Source organism: Plasmodium sp. gorilla clade G2 (assembly GCF_900097015.1).
Source record: "Plasmodium sp. gorilla clade G2 genome assembly, chromosome: 11".
NCBI classification, from domain to species: Eukaryota; Apicomplexa; class Aconoidasida; order Haemosporida; family Plasmodiidae; genus Plasmodium; species Plasmodium adleri (nom. inval.).
The window spans coordinates 1,012,501-1,031,339 of record NC_041703.1 but is presented as its reverse complement, the minus strand read 5'-3'; the positions used below and the strand labels follow the sequence as shown (position 1 = coordinate 1,031,339).

At 18.4% G+C, this 18,839-nt stretch overlaps 5 protein-coding genes across 5 annotated transcripts; 1 reads left to right on the top strand and 4 right to left on the bottom strand.

The window, feature by feature from the left end:
• Positions 1-448: 448 nt before the first annotated feature.
• Positions 449-5,989, top strand: PADL01_1127500 (conserved Plasmodium protein, unknown function; the record flags this gene model as incomplete). Its single annotated transcript, XM_028682744.1, has 1 exon — positions 449-5,989. One exon carries the CDS (start codon positions 449-451, stop codon positions 5,987-5,989), a length of 5,541 nt encoding a protein of 1,846 aa, XP_028538992.1.
• Positions 5,990-6,447: 458 nt separating this feature from the next.
• Positions 6,448-8,307, bottom strand: PADL01_1127400 (26S proteasome regulatory subunit RPN7, putative; the record flags this gene model as incomplete). Its single annotated transcript, XM_028682743.1, has 4 exons — positions 6,448-6,501; positions 6,671-7,102; positions 7,326-7,658; positions 7,945-8,307. The coding sequence occupies 4 exons, from the start codon at positions 8,305-8,307 to the stop codon at positions 6,448-6,450; spliced, it is 1,182 nt and encodes a 393-aa protein (XP_028538991.1).
• A 1,471-nt stretch (positions 8,308-9,778) lies between these two features.
• Positions 9,779-11,056, bottom strand: PADL01_1127300 (parasitophorous vacuolar protein 1; the record flags this gene model as incomplete). Its single annotated transcript, XM_028682742.1, has 1 exon — positions 9,779-11,056. One exon carries the CDS (start codon positions 11,054-11,056, stop codon positions 9,779-9,781), a length of 1,278 nt encoding a protein of 425 aa, XP_028538990.1.
• A 2,439-nt stretch (positions 11,057-13,495) lies between these two features.
• Positions 13,496-14,863, bottom strand: PADL01_1127200 (spermidine synthase; the record flags this gene model as incomplete). Its single annotated transcript, XM_028682741.1, has 4 exons — positions 13,496-13,653; positions 13,828-13,948; positions 14,061-14,531; positions 14,648-14,863. 4 exons carry the CDS (start codon positions 14,861-14,863, stop codon positions 13,496-13,498), a joined length of 966 nt encoding a protein of 321 aa, XP_028538989.1.
• A 1,224-nt stretch (positions 14,864-16,087) lies between these two features.
• On the bottom strand, positions 16,088-18,358 carry PADL01_1127100 (conserved Plasmodium protein, unknown function; the record flags this gene model as incomplete). Its single annotated transcript, XM_028682740.1, has 4 exons — positions 16,088-16,170; positions 16,280-16,543; positions 16,719-17,376; positions 17,513-18,358. 4 exons carry the CDS (start codon positions 18,356-18,358, stop codon positions 16,088-16,090), a joined length of 1,851 nt encoding a protein of 616 aa, XP_028538988.1.
• Between the last annotated feature and the right edge of the window lie 481 nt (positions 18,359-18,839).

Genomic DNA, 18,839 nt, shown 5'->3' with positions numbered 1-18,839 from the left:
TGCGAAATAAGTGCATTTAAAATATATATACATATATATATAATACAACAAAAAAGAAAGAAAAAAAAAATGAAGAAAAAATTTTCATTTCAAATAGGAATATAAATTATTCATTATATGTTCAATGGCTATACTGTATTTTAAATTTTCTTTTCTTTAGAGGTTATCACAATTATACATCTTCGTAATCATTTTTCTCATACAACCAAAATATATGACAAAAGAGTATACAACCATCTTTTATTTTTTTTATATTTTATATCTTCTTAATAGTCACTTTATATTCTCATTTCATTCAAAAAAAAAAAAAGAATAATATACCATATGTATATATTCATTTTTATAAGGTTAAACGGTATATACAACTTATAACCATGGACACATAGGTCTAAATAAATAAATATATATATATATATATATATATATATATTTTTTTTTATTTCAAAATATGCTTGGTCATTCTACAAAAGATCCATTTCGTGAATATTCCAAAAGGCTCATGAAAAAGAAAAAAAAACCTGAACAAGTCAGAAAATATGAACAATTCAGGAAAAAAAAGAAAAAAAAAAAATATATACACAACATAACAAATGTTTTTATAGAACCACATAAATTGTTAGAGAAATTTAAATGGATCATGAAGAAAAAGTGGTTCTTTGTTTTATCTAATAATGTAGATAAAAAGAATGAAGAAATGTTGAGAAATTCAAAAAATGAAATAAAATTTATATACGAAAACTTTCTAGAAAATGAGGATGAAATAATAAGTAAATGTAGTAATAAATTTTTAGATACATGCAACCATGGACAAATAAAACCATGCTCTTTAAAAAAATGTTATAATAAGGATGATGTAAAGGTAAATTGCTTAAATGATATGGAAACTCAATTAAAGTTAAAAGTGTTGAACCAAAATGTAGAAGATAATGAAAATATAGAAAATAAAAAACTTATGGACGAATCAAAAATAGAAATATTAAAAAATATGTCTTATAAAGAAAATAATATATCTTCAAGTATAAAAAAAAAAGAGAATGATTACGGTGCAACAAATGAAACTTATGAAAATTTTTTAGTAAAAAATAATTATATGAGACAAAATAAAAATGTTCATATGAAATGGATAAGAGAAAAAAAAGAAGAAGAATCTTCTGAAAAAATAAATTATATGAAATCAAATAATTTTGTTTTCAATAATAATAAGATAAAAATAAATTTTGACAAAACAAAAGTTAAGTTTGTACATTTAAAAAGTCCAACCATAAAATTAGTAAATGCACATAAACAAAAAAATATAAAAGAAAATATATACTTAAAGAATATTTATGATTTGAAAAATGAAAAGACAAAAAATATATTCACAAATTTTATAAGAAAAGAAAATAGAAATGAAGAGATAAAAGAACATGAACCAAATAATTTTAAGAAGAAGATGTTAAATAATACTATTAAAAGGAAAATTATATTTTCAAATATTTATAAAAATTATTTGATACATAAATATAAATCTAGCAATGAATTTTTAAATAAAAATAGATTTAATTCGAAAGGATTTATTATGAACCAATTTCTTAATATAAATTCGTTCACAGAAAAGGATACAAATACAGATAAACTAAAATTACAAAAAAATGAGAATACAAATAATATAATAGATAGTAAAAATATTAGAAATATAAATACATCTAATAGTAATAGTAATAGTAATATGAACAATGTAATAAAGAAAAATATATTTCATTCGAATGAATATAATAGAAATGTTATAAATACAAATATTTGTAATAGAAAAAAGCTGAAAACAACATATTTAAATTTTTTACCTAAAGAAAAGAAAGGATATTTGAATTTTTTTTTACATGATATATATCATCTTGATAGGACATTTAAATTAAGAAAAAAAAATAAAATATTTAGAAAAGATAGAATAGTAAAATTATTTGTAGATAATGATAATGTATATATTAAAGATTTTAAAATATATCAAAATGAAGAAAGATATAAAAATGTTTTATCAAATATAAAGAATATACAAATAATGAAAAGAGATATATTAAGTTTGCCAGATAATCCATTACATTTATATGAACTTGAAAATTATAAATGTAAAACAAACACAAGTATATATATACCAGCTCTAAAAATAGAAAATGAAGATATGAATCTTTTTAAATACAAAAATACATGGTATGAACTCTTTTTTTATAATAATCAAAATAATAAAGATACTTTATATAATTATCAAATAATGCGTCTAAATTTTGAATTGATGGTTTCTAAAATAAAAGACATTGTTATTATTGATAAGAATACTCAACATTTTAATTATCCATATATTTATAATGCATATTTAGTACCACCTATAGATGTACACCAACTAGATAATTCTTTAAGAATACAAAAAATAACTAGCGATAGTACTTTTATAAATAATGGTAACTGGACATTTTTTAGAAAAAAAAAAAAAAGAAATAGTTATGATATAAATATGAGAAGAAATAAATATTATATAGATAATTGTTCTGCTATCAAAGCTGTTAAGAAAAATTTCCATCTACATTTAAAAAGTGATATAGATTTTACCTATAAATTAAAAGAAAACGAAAAGAAATATAATCATAATAATGATAATAAGGTATGTACCAATAAAAGTGACACATTAACTATTGATAAAAAAAATAAACAAAATGATGATAATTATATGAACTTCTTTGAAAATAAAAATGAAAATATATCAAATGAATGTATATCAAATCAAAATATATTAAATGAAAAAGCAAATGTTGTTAATATATATAATAATATAACACATAAATCAAATGAACTTTATAAAAATACAGTTTCCATAAAATTAATACCAAATTATATATTTGAATCAAGTGTAGATAAAAAGAACCCACATGAAATATTAGACAATAAAAATGATGTTTCTATATTTTATAAACAAAATAAAAATATTTCTTTTTATGATGATATTATATATGATTGTTCATCTATATATATGACATTTAGTAATAGTAAATTAGAGCCCGTTTATCCTTATATTAGTAATAACCTTTTTTTTCTTTTTCAATATTATTATAATTATTTAATAAATATAATTAAGCAGGTTAAGATAAATAAAATAAAATACAAATCTATTTTATCAAAAGGGAAATATTTATCCTATGGTAATAAACATGTTGAAACAAATAAATATATGGAAAATCATAAAAACCTTTTTTATAATAATAAAAATAAAATTCTGAAAAATATAAAAGAGGGTAGAGTAAATAAATTCATGTATATAAAAAGAAATCGTGCTTTAACATATAATATGTATAAACATAAACTTATAGAAAATACAAGTTATTTAACTAGGAATAAAAACAGCATTCTTAAAATACCTAAGAAAACCCAAATACATAATTTTAAAATAAGGAATTTCTTAAATTGTAAACTGTATAATTCTATTTTTGATACAATAAGAGAAAAAAATAGAAGCAAAATAAAAAAGGAGCTGTCTAAAGAAGAAGTAGATGTACCAATTTTTTTATGGGTTATTTTTGGAGGAAAAGATATGAAGTCAATGGATTCTTTAAATATTGTCTATAAAGTATTGAGATATGCAACTGAAATCCCTCCAGATGAATATCAAAAATATATAAGAAGATTAAAAAGAGTTCAAATAAATAAAAGTGAAAATGGGAAAGTACAAAAAGATTTTCCTATTAATAATAAGTTCGAGAAAGTAAAACAAGAAAAGGAAAGAATCAAATATAAATATGAACATAAAAATTTAATAAAACCAAATGTAATAAATAAATATATAACAAATAAAAATGAAACATATTATGCTTCTCAAAAATTTCATGAGTTACCAAAAGAACTATTTTATGATTCCAATTTATATAATACATCTATAGAAATTTACAAAAGAATTTTAGAATATTATGATAATTATAAAGAAAAATATAAAGAATATGGACCAAATAATTATGATGAATTTCTTCAATATTATAAGAATATAAGAAAAAATAATTACTATGATAATATGTATATTCATACACCTAATGTTAGGACACACATACATAATAGGAGGAGAACACTTAATGAATTCGATGAAGAAAAAAATAAGAAAAAATCTTTTAAAAAATACAGCAGATGTGTCAAATTTGCACAGGTCAATTCAAACAATAAAAATAATTATGTAGATAATACATTAAAAATAAGTGAAAGCACAAGTTTTATTAACAAAGAAAAGGGTATGTTTGAAGAATTAAATGAACAAAATATATGTCAAAATGTATGTCAAAATGTATGTCAAAATGTATGTCAAGAAAAAAATGAGGGAGAGAATGAAGACACATGTGATGAGACACATGAAGGGACTAATAACCAAAAAGATCAAGAAACACATAAAAAGATTTATAACAAAATATATGATGAAACATACAATATATTTAGTGCACAAAAAAATAAAGTAGACTCAGAATGGTACGGTTTATACATGGAAACAAGTGATAGTGAAAATAGCGATGTAAACAAAGATGATGAACTTTTCAATTTTATATCTTATCATATGCAGGGGAGAAATCCCTCTTTTGAAAAAAAAAATAAAAAAAATAAAAACTGGAATAAGGAAAAATTAAATTATACAGATATATATGGTCCAGTTATTTATAAAAAGAAAAAGAAAAATCAAAATGCTCAATATGCATTTTTATTGTTAGATTATCCTGCATATAATAATAGTATAGGTCATCCATCTCCTTTAACATTCAAAACGAGTGCTATATCAGCTTTAAAAGTTGCCATAAAAGAAATTAAGGAAAAGAATAAAAAAAATAATAATATATCAATAAATATATTTGGTTATTCTTTAGGTTGTTGTGTTACCTTACAATTAGTTTTAGATATTGCTAAAAGTTTGTATAACGATTTTTTTGAAGATATTAATAAGGTGTGTTATGAAGGAAAAGAAATCGAGCCAATTAAAGAGATAAAGAGTGAAGGTAATTTATATGTAAAATTAAATCATAATAATAACAATAATGATGAAAAAATAAATGAATATGTATATGATGAAAAGAAAATATTGACATTTCAAGATATATTAGGTGATCAGATAAATTGTTCATCTTCTAGTATTATGAAAGAATATATCTTAAATCGTAAAACATATAATAATAATAATAATAATAATAACATAAATGAACAGGATAAAAAGGGAGATGATTTTTCTGATAATATTTTATGTCCTATAAAGGCTAATGATTATTCTGATAAAAATATAATTACAAAAAAAAATACAGATGAAAATTATATAAATTTTGATAATATAAAAGAAAGGAATTACCATATGGATAAAAACATTACAATAAATGAATTATTAAATAAAGTAAGAGAAAGAAAGAAAAGAAAAGAAGAAATATTAAAAGAATATTTAAAAATTACTGTTGACAAAGTTATATTGATTGCTCCATTTACTAATACACAACAACTAGTAAAAAGTGTTGTTAATAATAGTGTCCTATTTTTATTAAGCTCCTTTATTATGAACAAAAAATGTTCTTATGTTCATTGGGATAATATGATTGTATTAAAAGAATTGTTTAAAATAATTAATGATTTTAAAAAGAATAAATATTTAAATGATATCTTTTATAATTTACAAATTGATTTTATACATGGACAAAAAGATACTCTTGTAAATTATGAAATGAGTATGAAATTATATCATTTAACAAATAAACTCATTTTTAAATATTCTTTAAATAATATCAAAGCTTTTTTACATATATTCAAAGATGATTGTCATTCTTCCGTTTTTAATTCTGAAGCAGAAAATAAAATCTTACAAATCATGTTTAAACCATTGAAATTACATCCTTTCAGTACAATCAACGTACATAAAATACATTATAATCTTTACAAGGATATTTATTTGTTAAAGACAACCTATTTAAGATTTATAGCTAGCGCTAGCTCAAAAATTATAAATAGCTAGCCAAGAAAAAAAAAAAAAAAAAAAAAAAAAAAAAATATATATATATATATATATATTATACATTTCCCTTTTCAACTTGTTCACAAAAAGGGTGAAACATTCATAGAATTATAAATAAGAAAATATATATATATATATATATATATATATATATATATATATATTATTTTACAAAGATATAATTTTAAATATTTCCTTTTTTTTTTATAATTAAACTATGCTTTTTTTTTTTTTTGGCGTTTTTGTTAAAAAAAAAAAAAAAAGGTAAACAAAATTATTTTGACAAGTATATATATAATATAATATGTATGCAACTATACATTATCACAATTGAAAAGAAAAAAAAATATATATATATATATATGTATACCATATTATAATGGTTTACAAAATTTTATTTTTATTTTATTTTATTTAAAAAAAAAGAGAAACTAAAAATTACTGGATCTATCTTAATTTCACATGTCAATTACTCTTGATAATTTTTGAATTCTGTTAAGTAGGATATCCCCCTGAAAAAAATTAAAGACAAATAAAAAATAAAATGAATACACACATATATACATATGTATGTAAATTTTTGTAAAAACTATTAAGGTCACTTTCACAATTTCATATTATTTACAAAATATATATATATATATATATATATATATTTTTTTTAAATCAACCATAGTATACCTTTTTAATAGTATTTTGATACATTGTGTTTCTCTCATTTGGTTGATTGCTCTCAATCGATCCATTGACTTTATCAATTTTACAGTTTAATTTTCCATTTGCAATAAATGATGATATTTCACTTTCAATAAATTCTTCACTAACTCCAAAAGCAAAAGCCATATTTTTAAGAGTCACATTTTTAAATGGTTCTAAGAATTGTTTGTAAGCTCTTACTCTAGTATTTCTAATAAAATATCTGTAATGCCTACCTAAATATCTATCTCTTTTTACTCTCATGGCAATCTTTATGGTTTTCTCCATAAAAGTTCGATAATCACAATGATAAAAGGAATGTAAATAGGTGTGTAAATCTTCATCACTGCTTGTGATTTGTAAAATTACAGAACTGTTTAGAATCTTCTTGTCCAAAACGGTTCTTTCTTCTGTCATCTAAAGATAAAATTAAATAAACACATAAAAGGAATAAATATAATATATATAAAATATATATAATGTTAGCTTATATCAAAATGAAAGATACATATTGTGATATATATTAATAAAATGTATCTATCTATGTTATTTATTTTATTTTATTTTTTATGATAAAAATATATAAGTATATATACAATAATATTAATATATATATATATGTGTTGTATTATTTGTTTACTATTCCAAGAATAACGACGTAGAATATAATTTTTTCATATGAAATAATTTCTGTAGCTGTAAATGTTGAAGCTGCGTCTATCAATATTTTTGATGCTTCTGCAAAATTTCTTGTCATAATATAATTTAATGCTTCATATATTTTAAGTTTATTTTTTCTTTCCCAGTCTCCTCCCTTCTCCATTTGTGTTCTGGCTTGTTCTAAGTATTTCTTTAAATTTTTAACATCGTTATAAAATATACAAATTCTTATCATAGTAAGGAGGATGTCTAGCTTCATGCCCATACCGATTCCTTTTTTATAAGTTTCTTCATATTCCTTAATGGCATTATCCTTAAAAAAATAAATAAATAACAAATATATAACAAATAAATAAAATAAAATGAAACAATATATTTAACCTTTCACACTTCATACAATTATGTATAATGTACAGAATAATAAATATTAATATTTCCCATTTATATATATTAAAAGGAAGGAAACATTTTATATATAAATGAAATTTAAAATGTGAAGGGCCTTGCGTTCATACAACTCAAAAGGAGTGTATAAAAATCATATTGATTTATTATATATATATATATATATATATATTTATTTATTTATTTTATTTTACCTTATCACTTATTTTACAGAAAAAGTTTGCCTTGAGTAAAACATCATTTTTGTTATCTAAGGAATCAAAATTTTCAGCTGACTCGGACAGTTTATTTTCTATTTCGTTTAATTCTTCATCAGCTTTTTCTTTTAAACTTTTATAAAATTCTTCATCAAAATTTAAATTTAATTCATGACATATATAATTATAATAAGGATACATATGATTTTTTTTTATTTCATCAAAAAGAGATTGTAATAATTCATTCCTTTCATTTATTGATATATTAGATAATTGTAAAAGATAAAATAAATCTGCTAGGTGAAAATTTGGATAACTGTTTTTATTCAGTTCACAATTTTCTTCTTTATTATCTTCCATTTTTTTTAAATTATCGTACAAAAATTAAAACGTAAAAAATAAAAATAAAAATAAAAATATATATATTATATATATATATATATAATACACAATTATTTGATATTTTAGAATATACAAAATATTTAACCTTTTTAATACAACTTGGAGATTTTCCTTTTTTTTTTTTTTTTTTTTTTTTGTTTTGTAAAAATCACTGTGAAATTACATATTTAAAAATATATATATATATATATATATATTATATAATACATATTATTTGTTATGATAATATTATATATGAACCGTATACATATTATTATACAAATTATTATTATTATCAACATATATGATGGATCAATATATATTAGTTTTTATAAAATTAAGAATACATAAAAATATATATATATATATATATATATATTAAATAATATATAATTCACATGATCAATTTTTTTGTACTAATATAAATATAAATAAATATATATAATATAATATAATACATATATATATATATAATATATATGTTTGCCTGAAAAAATAGGTTATATATATATATTTTTTTTTTTTTTATAAATAGATCGGTATTTTTTATTTTACAAGATTTTATAATTTAAATAAAAAAAAATCATAATACTGTAAATTTGAACATGGTCATATGTACCCAATAAAAAAAAAAAAATAATATTATGTGATAAACATATAATATATATATATAATATATTAATATTTTTAATATTTTTATATATACATACAGTTTTATTCTCTGAATTATCATAATATGATTACCGAAAGAAGAGTGTTCTATTTTATTTTATTATTTGTTAAAAAAAAAAAAAATTTTCATGTTAATAGTTTATATATATTTTTTATTTAATAAAAATGTATGACCACTCCCAAATATATAAAGTATTTATATTTCTTTAACCTGTTTAATGATCATATATTCAAAAAAAATATTTTTCTTCTTTTTTTTTTTTCCCCCCCCATCATTTCTTCATTTTGGTAAGGGATAAAAATAGATATAAGAAATATCAACTTTATAATATATTATTTTTAAATTTTTATTTTTATTTTAATTTTAATTTTTTTTTTTTTTTTTGGTTATATTGGTTTAGTTTCTTATATACAGTTATTAATTCTTTGGTAAAATATATATAATACAAAGAACTATACATTCAAAGCAAATAATGTGCACTGTAATAAATATATATAATATATATATAATATATATATATTATAGACATTATAAAAAGAAAAAATATATATATAAAAGGAAAAGAATGAGGGGTTAAAATATACACATATATATTTATATATGTATTATACAATCATATAAATATATATTTATATATTTCTAAAAAAAAAAAAAAAAAAAATATATATATATATATATATAAATAATATATATTTAATATATATAATATATATATAATATATATATATATCTATTTATATATTTTCATTTCGCATAAATTGAATTGGTCCTTTTAATTCAATTCGATATTGGTGTGTTTTGAGCATTTGTATTGTTGAAAAAATCATTCATAAAATTTCTGGGTATATCAATATTACCAATTCCAGATATGGAATTAAAATTTTTAAAAAATGGTAAATCGTTTTGATCATTTTCAAAAGGATTTTGCATAAAACCCAAAACTCCTTTCATCATATTTTCTAAATTAGGATTGTTGAAGTGTTCAAATGGTTTGTTTCCTTTTCTTAAAAAAACATTACCAGCTGAAGCATTACATGTTGTAGATATATGTTTTCTACTTAGACTACTTGAGAACTGAATTGTGAAGGCATTAGCCTTTTGTTTTTTTTGTGCATCCATATTTTCTTCAACTTTTTGTTCTTCTTTTTTTTGTTCTTCTTTTTTTTGTTCTTCTTCTTTTTGAGCTTCTGTACAATTTCCTTCAATTAGAAGAGTTACATTTTTTAAGAAGGTTGAATAAACTTTATCTTTATTAAATGGTAAGTCATTTAATTGATCTTTATCTTGTTGTATATTATCTCCAAAATGTTGTTCTTGTTGTTCTATGTTTTCATTTTGTCCATCAAAACTTAAAATGTGTGAAGTTTGTTGAGAATAAGAAAAAGATTGATTTTCCATAGGAACAATATTATTATTTTCATTTAATATTATACTATCCTTTTGTGACAAATCTGGATTTTGTTCTTTTTTTATTTTCATTGATCCAAATGGATTAAAATCAGAAAAAAATTGTTCACTCATTTCTTCAATATTCATATGATGATCATCATTAAAATTATTTTCATTTTGATTTTTATTATTTGTATCTCTATATATTTGGAAAAATTTTCTTCTTAATTCAGAAAAATATTTTACACATACCTTTTGAAAATCTCTTCTAAAATTAGAAAATTCATGTTCAGATGGCATAACCTTTTTCATATATTCTAATAAATTATTTTTAAATTCAAGAGAAGCTTCTTTAATAAATTGTACATTTTCATCAGAAAATACCTTTTGCATACCTGATACCTTATTATCAAATATAACATCAAATTTATTTATTGAACATGTAAATCCATTACTTGTTGTTATTGAAAATATAAAATTATCCATATTCTCGGAAAAAACTTCATTTATTATATCTACATATTTCTGATGACCTACATTTTCTGTATCTAATTTTGCTGTCAACGTATGAACAGCTTCAGAACTTTTTGGGGCAACTACATCTCCATATATCGAAGATGACAAATAAAACAAAATTAAAAAGATACATAAAACTTTCTTAATCATTTTGAAATAATCAAACCAAAAAAAAAATAAAATAAAATCAATCAATAAAATATATATATAAATATATATATATATAAAACTTTATGTTAAAAAATAATTAAAAAAATTAAAACATACACGTAATTGTTAATATATAAATGTATATATATATATATTATATATATTTTAATTCTTTTTCGTAATCGCACTATAATAGTATATATAATTAATTATATATATATATATATAAGAATATATTCTTTTATACATATAATATAGAAATATATATAAAAAATTTATAATGCAAAAATTAAGGGGAAAAAATAAATAAATAAAAATATATATAAATATTTATATATTATATGTTAAAAAAAAAAAAAAAAAATTGTATATTTTACAATATATATATATAATTATATATTTTATTTATTTATTTATTATGTAAATATATATATATATTATATTATATTTTATAAGAAAAAATAAAAAGCCTTAATTTTATTCTTTTTTGTTTTTTTCTTATTTTTTCAATATATTATATAATATATTAATTATTTTGTCAAATGTTATATTTATATTATAAAAAAAATAATTTAATTTTAATATTGAATTGCTGTAAAAAAAAAAAAAAAACTAATTTTTTTTTTTTTTTTTTTAAAGAGGCTAAAAATTATATTTATATGAAATAAATATTATATATATATAGAGAAAAGTTATATTTTATTATTAAAAAAAATAATAATAAATATATTTAAAAAAAAAAGAAAGAAAAGAAAAAATAACATAATATATAAATATATTATATAATAATACATATATATTTATATAATATTAATTAATATTACATGTATTTTTTATTTTATAAAAAAACATTTATAAAAGATATATATAGAAAAAATATATACATATATATAATTATATATATAATTAAATACATATATAAAATAAAATATGTTCATTCATTCAAATTATTTATATAAAAATATTATTTTATTTTTTATGGTAAGAAAAAAAAAAAAAAAAAAAAAAAAAGTCCACATTTGTACTTCTTTTTTTTATTTTTATAAATATAATATAAAAATATCTTTTAAAAAAGTTTAAAAGAAAATTAATTTAAATGTTTATATATATATTATATATATATATATATACTTCTTTGTTATAGTATATATAATTATAATATATTTATAATAAAATATGTATGTATACAATATAGCAAAAAAACCTTGATTCATATATATTTTATATAAATAAAATATAGCCTTAAAATTGCGTTTTGTTTTTTTAAAAATTAAAAAAAAATATATTATATGTATAAAATATGAAATGGTTTTTTTTTTTTTACAATTTTAATATATATTTATATATATGTAAAAAGAAATAATATTAACATTATATATTCTATATTATCTTATAATTATTTATCAATTATATTTATATATATATATTTAAAAAAAAAAATTGCATGCTTGTATTTTCACGTAAATATTATTATATTTATTATTATTAATTCATATATATTTTTTTTCATTATCAAAATGAGTGCATTTAAAAAAAAAAAATATAATTATATATTTATATTTATTTATATTATTTATATATCCACACAAAATAGGATCTACATATAAAATAAAACAAAAATAATCACATATATTATATATATATTATAAATATTTAGTAATTTTTTTTTATGTGTTTTTCTATAAAACATGATAATAAAATAAATAAAAATAGATGTCGATTTTTTTATATTTAAATAATAATTATGACATCCATCAATTCAATGTGGAAAAATATTTTTATATATATGAAATTTATAATATTCAATATTTTATTATTTAAAAAAAAAAGTTTATCCTCTTTAAATATTTGTATTATAATAACATATTCAACATAGGACATATATATAATATATATATGTAATGTAAACAACTTTGTCTTCTTAAAAATAATAATATATATATATTTAATACATTGGGGTGCTTCAAATTATAGTGAATTGAACTACTTATATATTTCATTTATATCCATTTTAAAAAATTTTAAAAATGCATGAACACATTTTTTTTTGTTTTCTTGCCTCATCAATTTATTATTTTTTCCAAAAAAAATTACTTGAATAAAATATAAAAAAATATTAAAAAGGTAAAAAGTCTAGGCACAAATTTCTCCCTTTTCTTTTTTTTTATCAGGAAAAAAAAAAAAAATATAAAAAAATAAAAAAAATTAATAAATATAAAAAACATATTAAAATAATAAAATTATATCTTGTTCCTTCCATTTAGGAAATTCTTTTTAAACATAAATGTTCATAATGACACAATATAAAAAAAAAAAAAAAAAAAAAAAAAAAAAATTAATAAATATAAAAAAAATATTATAAATATAAAAAAATATTATAAATATATTACATATATATATATATATATATAATATTTATATAATTTGTTATTTTTTAAATTATATGTTTTCTATTTCTTTTAAAAGAAATGCTGGTAATTTAAAAGCAGCTGAGTGGTTTTCATAATTATAATATTTTAAGTCAGCAAATTCTTTGGATTCTAATTTTTTATTTGGTTTTGTTAATCCGCTATCTGTCTTTGAACAGCATAATATACCTAACACAAAAAAAAAAAAAAAAAATAATAAAATATTACATATATGTATCAATATATATATATATATATATATATGTATGTATGTTCTTCTTTTTGTGGTGGCGACACCCCCTTCGAGGAGGCAATTAAATATGTTTTCTATAAAAATTTCATTTTTATAAAAACATTATTTACCTATACATCCACATGGATATGTAGGTATAGATATATTTGCATATTCCACTTTCTTAAATAATTTTTTTGCATATCCAATCATATTCTTAATTGTTCCCACATGGATCCATAGAGATTCGCACTATAATTAAAAAGAAAAATAAGACAAACAGAAAATATAAAATATAAAATATAAAACATAAAATATATATATATATATATATATATTTTTCCATATATATATTTCTTCTCACCTGTGAGACACAGTAACCGTTTGGCTTTAGGGCGTTATGAATTTTTTCATAAAAATTTTGATTAAATAATGATTCAGCTGGTCCTATTGGATCTGAACTATCTACAATAATAACATCATAAGTATTTGTTACATTTTCTAAGAATTTACTTGCATCTTCAATAAAAACATTAACTCTTTTATCTTCATAACCACAACTAATATTCTTAAAATAAATTTTGGATACTTCAATAACGGTTTCATCAATTTCACATATATCAATATTTTCAACAGATTTATATTTACACAATTCTCTAATGATACCACCATCACCACCCCCTACAACTAAAACGTTTTTGGGTTCTTTAGAAACAGTCATAGGAACATGTGTCATCATTTCATGATAGGCAAATTCATCTTTCTCAGTTAATTGTATTACACCGTCTAGGACTAAAACTTTACCATATGTGGTACTTTCAAATACTAGAACATTCTAAAAAAAAAAAAATATATATATATATGAAAATATACATACATATAATATATACATACATATAATATATACATATACATATAATGATTTATTAATATATCCTTTATTTTTGTTACTTGAAATTTTGATTTTGTTTCATATAAGATTTTTTTTATCTCCAAACTAAATGCTTGACCTGGCCACATTATAGAATATTCACTAAACCATTTTTTTGAAAAACAAAATTGAGAAAGATGAAATTTATTTTTCAAGTGATAATAAGCAAGAGAACATAACCCTCCCAATAATACAACACTTAATTTTAATTTATTATTTGATATTAATCTATCCATCTTTTTTCACAAAATGTAATATGATATGATATAATATAATATATATATATAATATTTCTATTATATTAATATAAAAAATAAATATACAAATAATTATACATATATATATATATATATATATATATATATATATAATTATCTGTTTATATTTAATATTATAATAAAAATACTTCCTAATCTTTCTCCTTTTTTCTCTTTCAATAGTACTAAATATTCTTTCTTTTTCCTATATTATTATTATTATTATTATATATTTATGTACTTAATTATTTTATGTAATTTTTTTTTTTTTTTTTTTTTTTTTTCTTCAATTATCCAAAACAGATGATATTAATAAGTACATCGATATAAATATATTTTTATATATATTAAAATTATGATATATACTACTATTATATATATATATATATATATATATATATATATATGACCTATGCATTAATATATATATATATAATATTTATTTATTTTTATTTCTGTGGGTAATTATACTAATAATAATATAATAATATATATAATAATATATATGATGATATTATATATATAAATATATATATATATATAAATATATATATATATGTATATATGATTAATTTTATTTATATATGTATATATATTTACCTATCCCCTTTTTTTTTTTTTTTTTTTAATAACTGGCGTATAATTTTTTCAATATATATATGTTATATATTAATTATAATAACAATAAAAGAATATAATATATAATTGTATAATAATTTTTTTTTTTTTTTTTTTTTTTTATCTGAAAATATGTTACATTAATATTTTCATATTTAAATAGTTATATGAACAAATAGGTGAAGTAATTTTTTTTTTTTTTTTTTTTTTTTTTTTTTTTTTTTTTTTTTATATTGTAATTTTATTTTTTATTAAAAAAAACATATATTTTATAAATAATAATATATGTGTAAGATTAGGTTATTATATCTAAATTTTGTATTCTAGCTCTTATTTTTTCTTCATTGTATTTTTATTTTAGAATGGAATAAATAAATCTATATATATGCATATTTTATAAATATTTTCAATTATATAAAGTTTTGTAAAAAAATACAGAAAAAAATTTTGATCATCAGATAATATGTTTATTATATATATATATATATATATGTATAATATGTATGTTGTAAAAAAGATAATAAACAAATTATTATTTTTTTTTTTTAAATGAATAATCAGTTATAAGAAAAAAAAAAACATATCTCATTTTATCTTCATTTGTGGAACAAAATTGTTTGTTCCTGGCAATTTTATTTCTAATCCCTTTTTACTATTCCCCCAAAGAACTAAAAAAAAATAAATAATATAAATAAAAATATATATATATATATATATATATATATATATAAATATACATATATGTATATATATATTTATATATTTAAATTTTTGTACCTGCTTTGATGTGATTTTTATTTTCGTGTCCCTTCAAATCCTTTTTCGGTATTTCAATTACATATTTTGAATTTTCATCATCGAGGGTATCCCTAATATATCTTATTTTGACAGGTATTCCATTTTTTTTCTTTTGCACATGATTAATTAAATCATACTTTTCATATTCCTCCTCATTCATCATATCCTCTGATTCTACTGATGAGGACATATAAGTGTCATCGTAGGGCTGAGCTTGAGCCTTTGCGTTTAATTCTTTAATATCTACATAATTCAAAATATACAAATGATAAGATGATGATATGTAATTATTTAAAGAAAAAAAAAAAAAAAAAAAAAAAAAAAAAAAAAAAAAAAAAAAAAACTTAAATGTAAATAAATAAATATATATATATATATATATTTATATTTATATATTTATAATTTATTATTTTATCACCTTGTTGTATTGTTTCATTGTTTGTATAAATAATTTTCTTTAGGTTGGATGATTTTCTGTTATTTTGATTTCTAGGAACAAAATGCTTATAAATATTATTAGATATATTATTTAAGATACTATAGAAATTCCATTCATTCATTTTATTAACATTTTGTTTTTCTTTATCACTATCTTTTTCTTTATATTTATGAACAGCTGTTGTATAATATGGTAATGTTTTCAATGTAGTTTCTTTTGGTGGGATATAAGTATTTATATTATTTAATTGAAATGGAGAAAGAATATTACCATTAATATTATTAAAGCTATATATATCTTTTACAAAATTACTTATATTTATATCATTATATTTTTTTATATTATAACACCATTTTTCTATTGTTGTTATTTGTGTTAATAATTGTATTTGTCTTAATCTTTGAATTAAGGCACTCACCCATATTCTATTTCTTTTCTCATTTCCTAGGACCCAACATGATGATAATAACATTTCAAAAATATTTTTTATCTTATCTATTTTTACATTGTTCTCATTCAAATATTTATTTATTGATATCATAGAACCACTAAATATCTCTATACACTTGGAGTTTAAAAATGCATCGGTTTCTTCTTTAACCCATACAGCTTTTTCCTTCCTGCAAATTCCAATATCCTAAGGAAAAAATGAAACATTATGCAAATATATGCACATAAATGTATACATATATATATATATAATATATATGTGTGTATATATTTGTTCACATATATATATATATATATATATATATATATATTTTTGAACTTACGTCAGCTAAGAGAGAAAAGTACTCATTCGAAAAAAGCTGAATAATTTGCAAACCTGTTAAGTGAGAATTACTTATATAAATATTATGATAACTAAAACATTCAGCTATTCTTGGCAAAATATAATCAAATTGGTATCCGAAATATTCTTGTAAATCTTGTATTAATTCATTTTCTTCTTCTATTTGTGATACTTTTAATTTCTGAGAATGATATATATGTTCAATTAAAGAAGGCATCCATGAAAAAATATTTGATTCATTATATTTGACTGCGTATGCTATACAAGCTTTTACATATTTTATAATTGAATTTTTATTATTAAAAAATAAAGGAGTATATAAATATGAGTATCCAAATAAATATAAACTATTTTTATATATCACACGGTTTTTTCTTTTTTGAACATATAAATAATGATATACTACTTCTTTAATACATTTCATATTTTTTAAATCATCTACTATTTCTTCATTCTTCTCATAATTATATTTATTAAAAAAATGTAATTCACTATATAATTCTAATATACGACCACCTAACACTATCAATTTTTCATAATAGCCAATACCACCATTTGTTATATCAGTAAAACAAGTATTCAAAGATTCAGTATCTATATTTCGACAATTCTTAAAACCAAACCAATTATATAAATCAGTATATATATTACAATATACATTTGGGCATATACTCATACTAGAATTATAGCAATAATTATCATTCTCTTCAAAATTTTTTTGTCTTTCATATATTAAATTATCCATTACTTTCTTTATCTCATCTTTACATGATTCATCATGCTTCCTCTCGAAATATGAACACCCATTCACATGTCTAATATTCATTTTTTTTTTTTTTTATTTAACTAAATTATTTTTTTATATTTTTAATAATATATTTTTAATTTTTTTACATTCCCATTTATTATTATTATAATTAGTGATTAATTTTTTTTTTTGTGTATAAGATGTATATCAACTTTTGGATCAATATATATATTAATTAAATATTATAATACGGAATATATGCAAAAAAAAAAAAAAAAAAAACAGAAACACAATCACAATGACCAATTCATAGAACGAAACATATAAATGTATACATATATTTATATTAATATAATTTATGTCAAGAAATATTTAAAAGATTTTTATGAAAAAAATATAAAAGTGAAAAATAAAAAAATATACATACATATATATTATAATATATTTTTTATATATTTAATATGTGTGTATATGGAGAAGAAACTTCAAAAATTTCATTCCATTATATATATATATATATATATATATATATATATATATATGTATGTGTGACTTTATT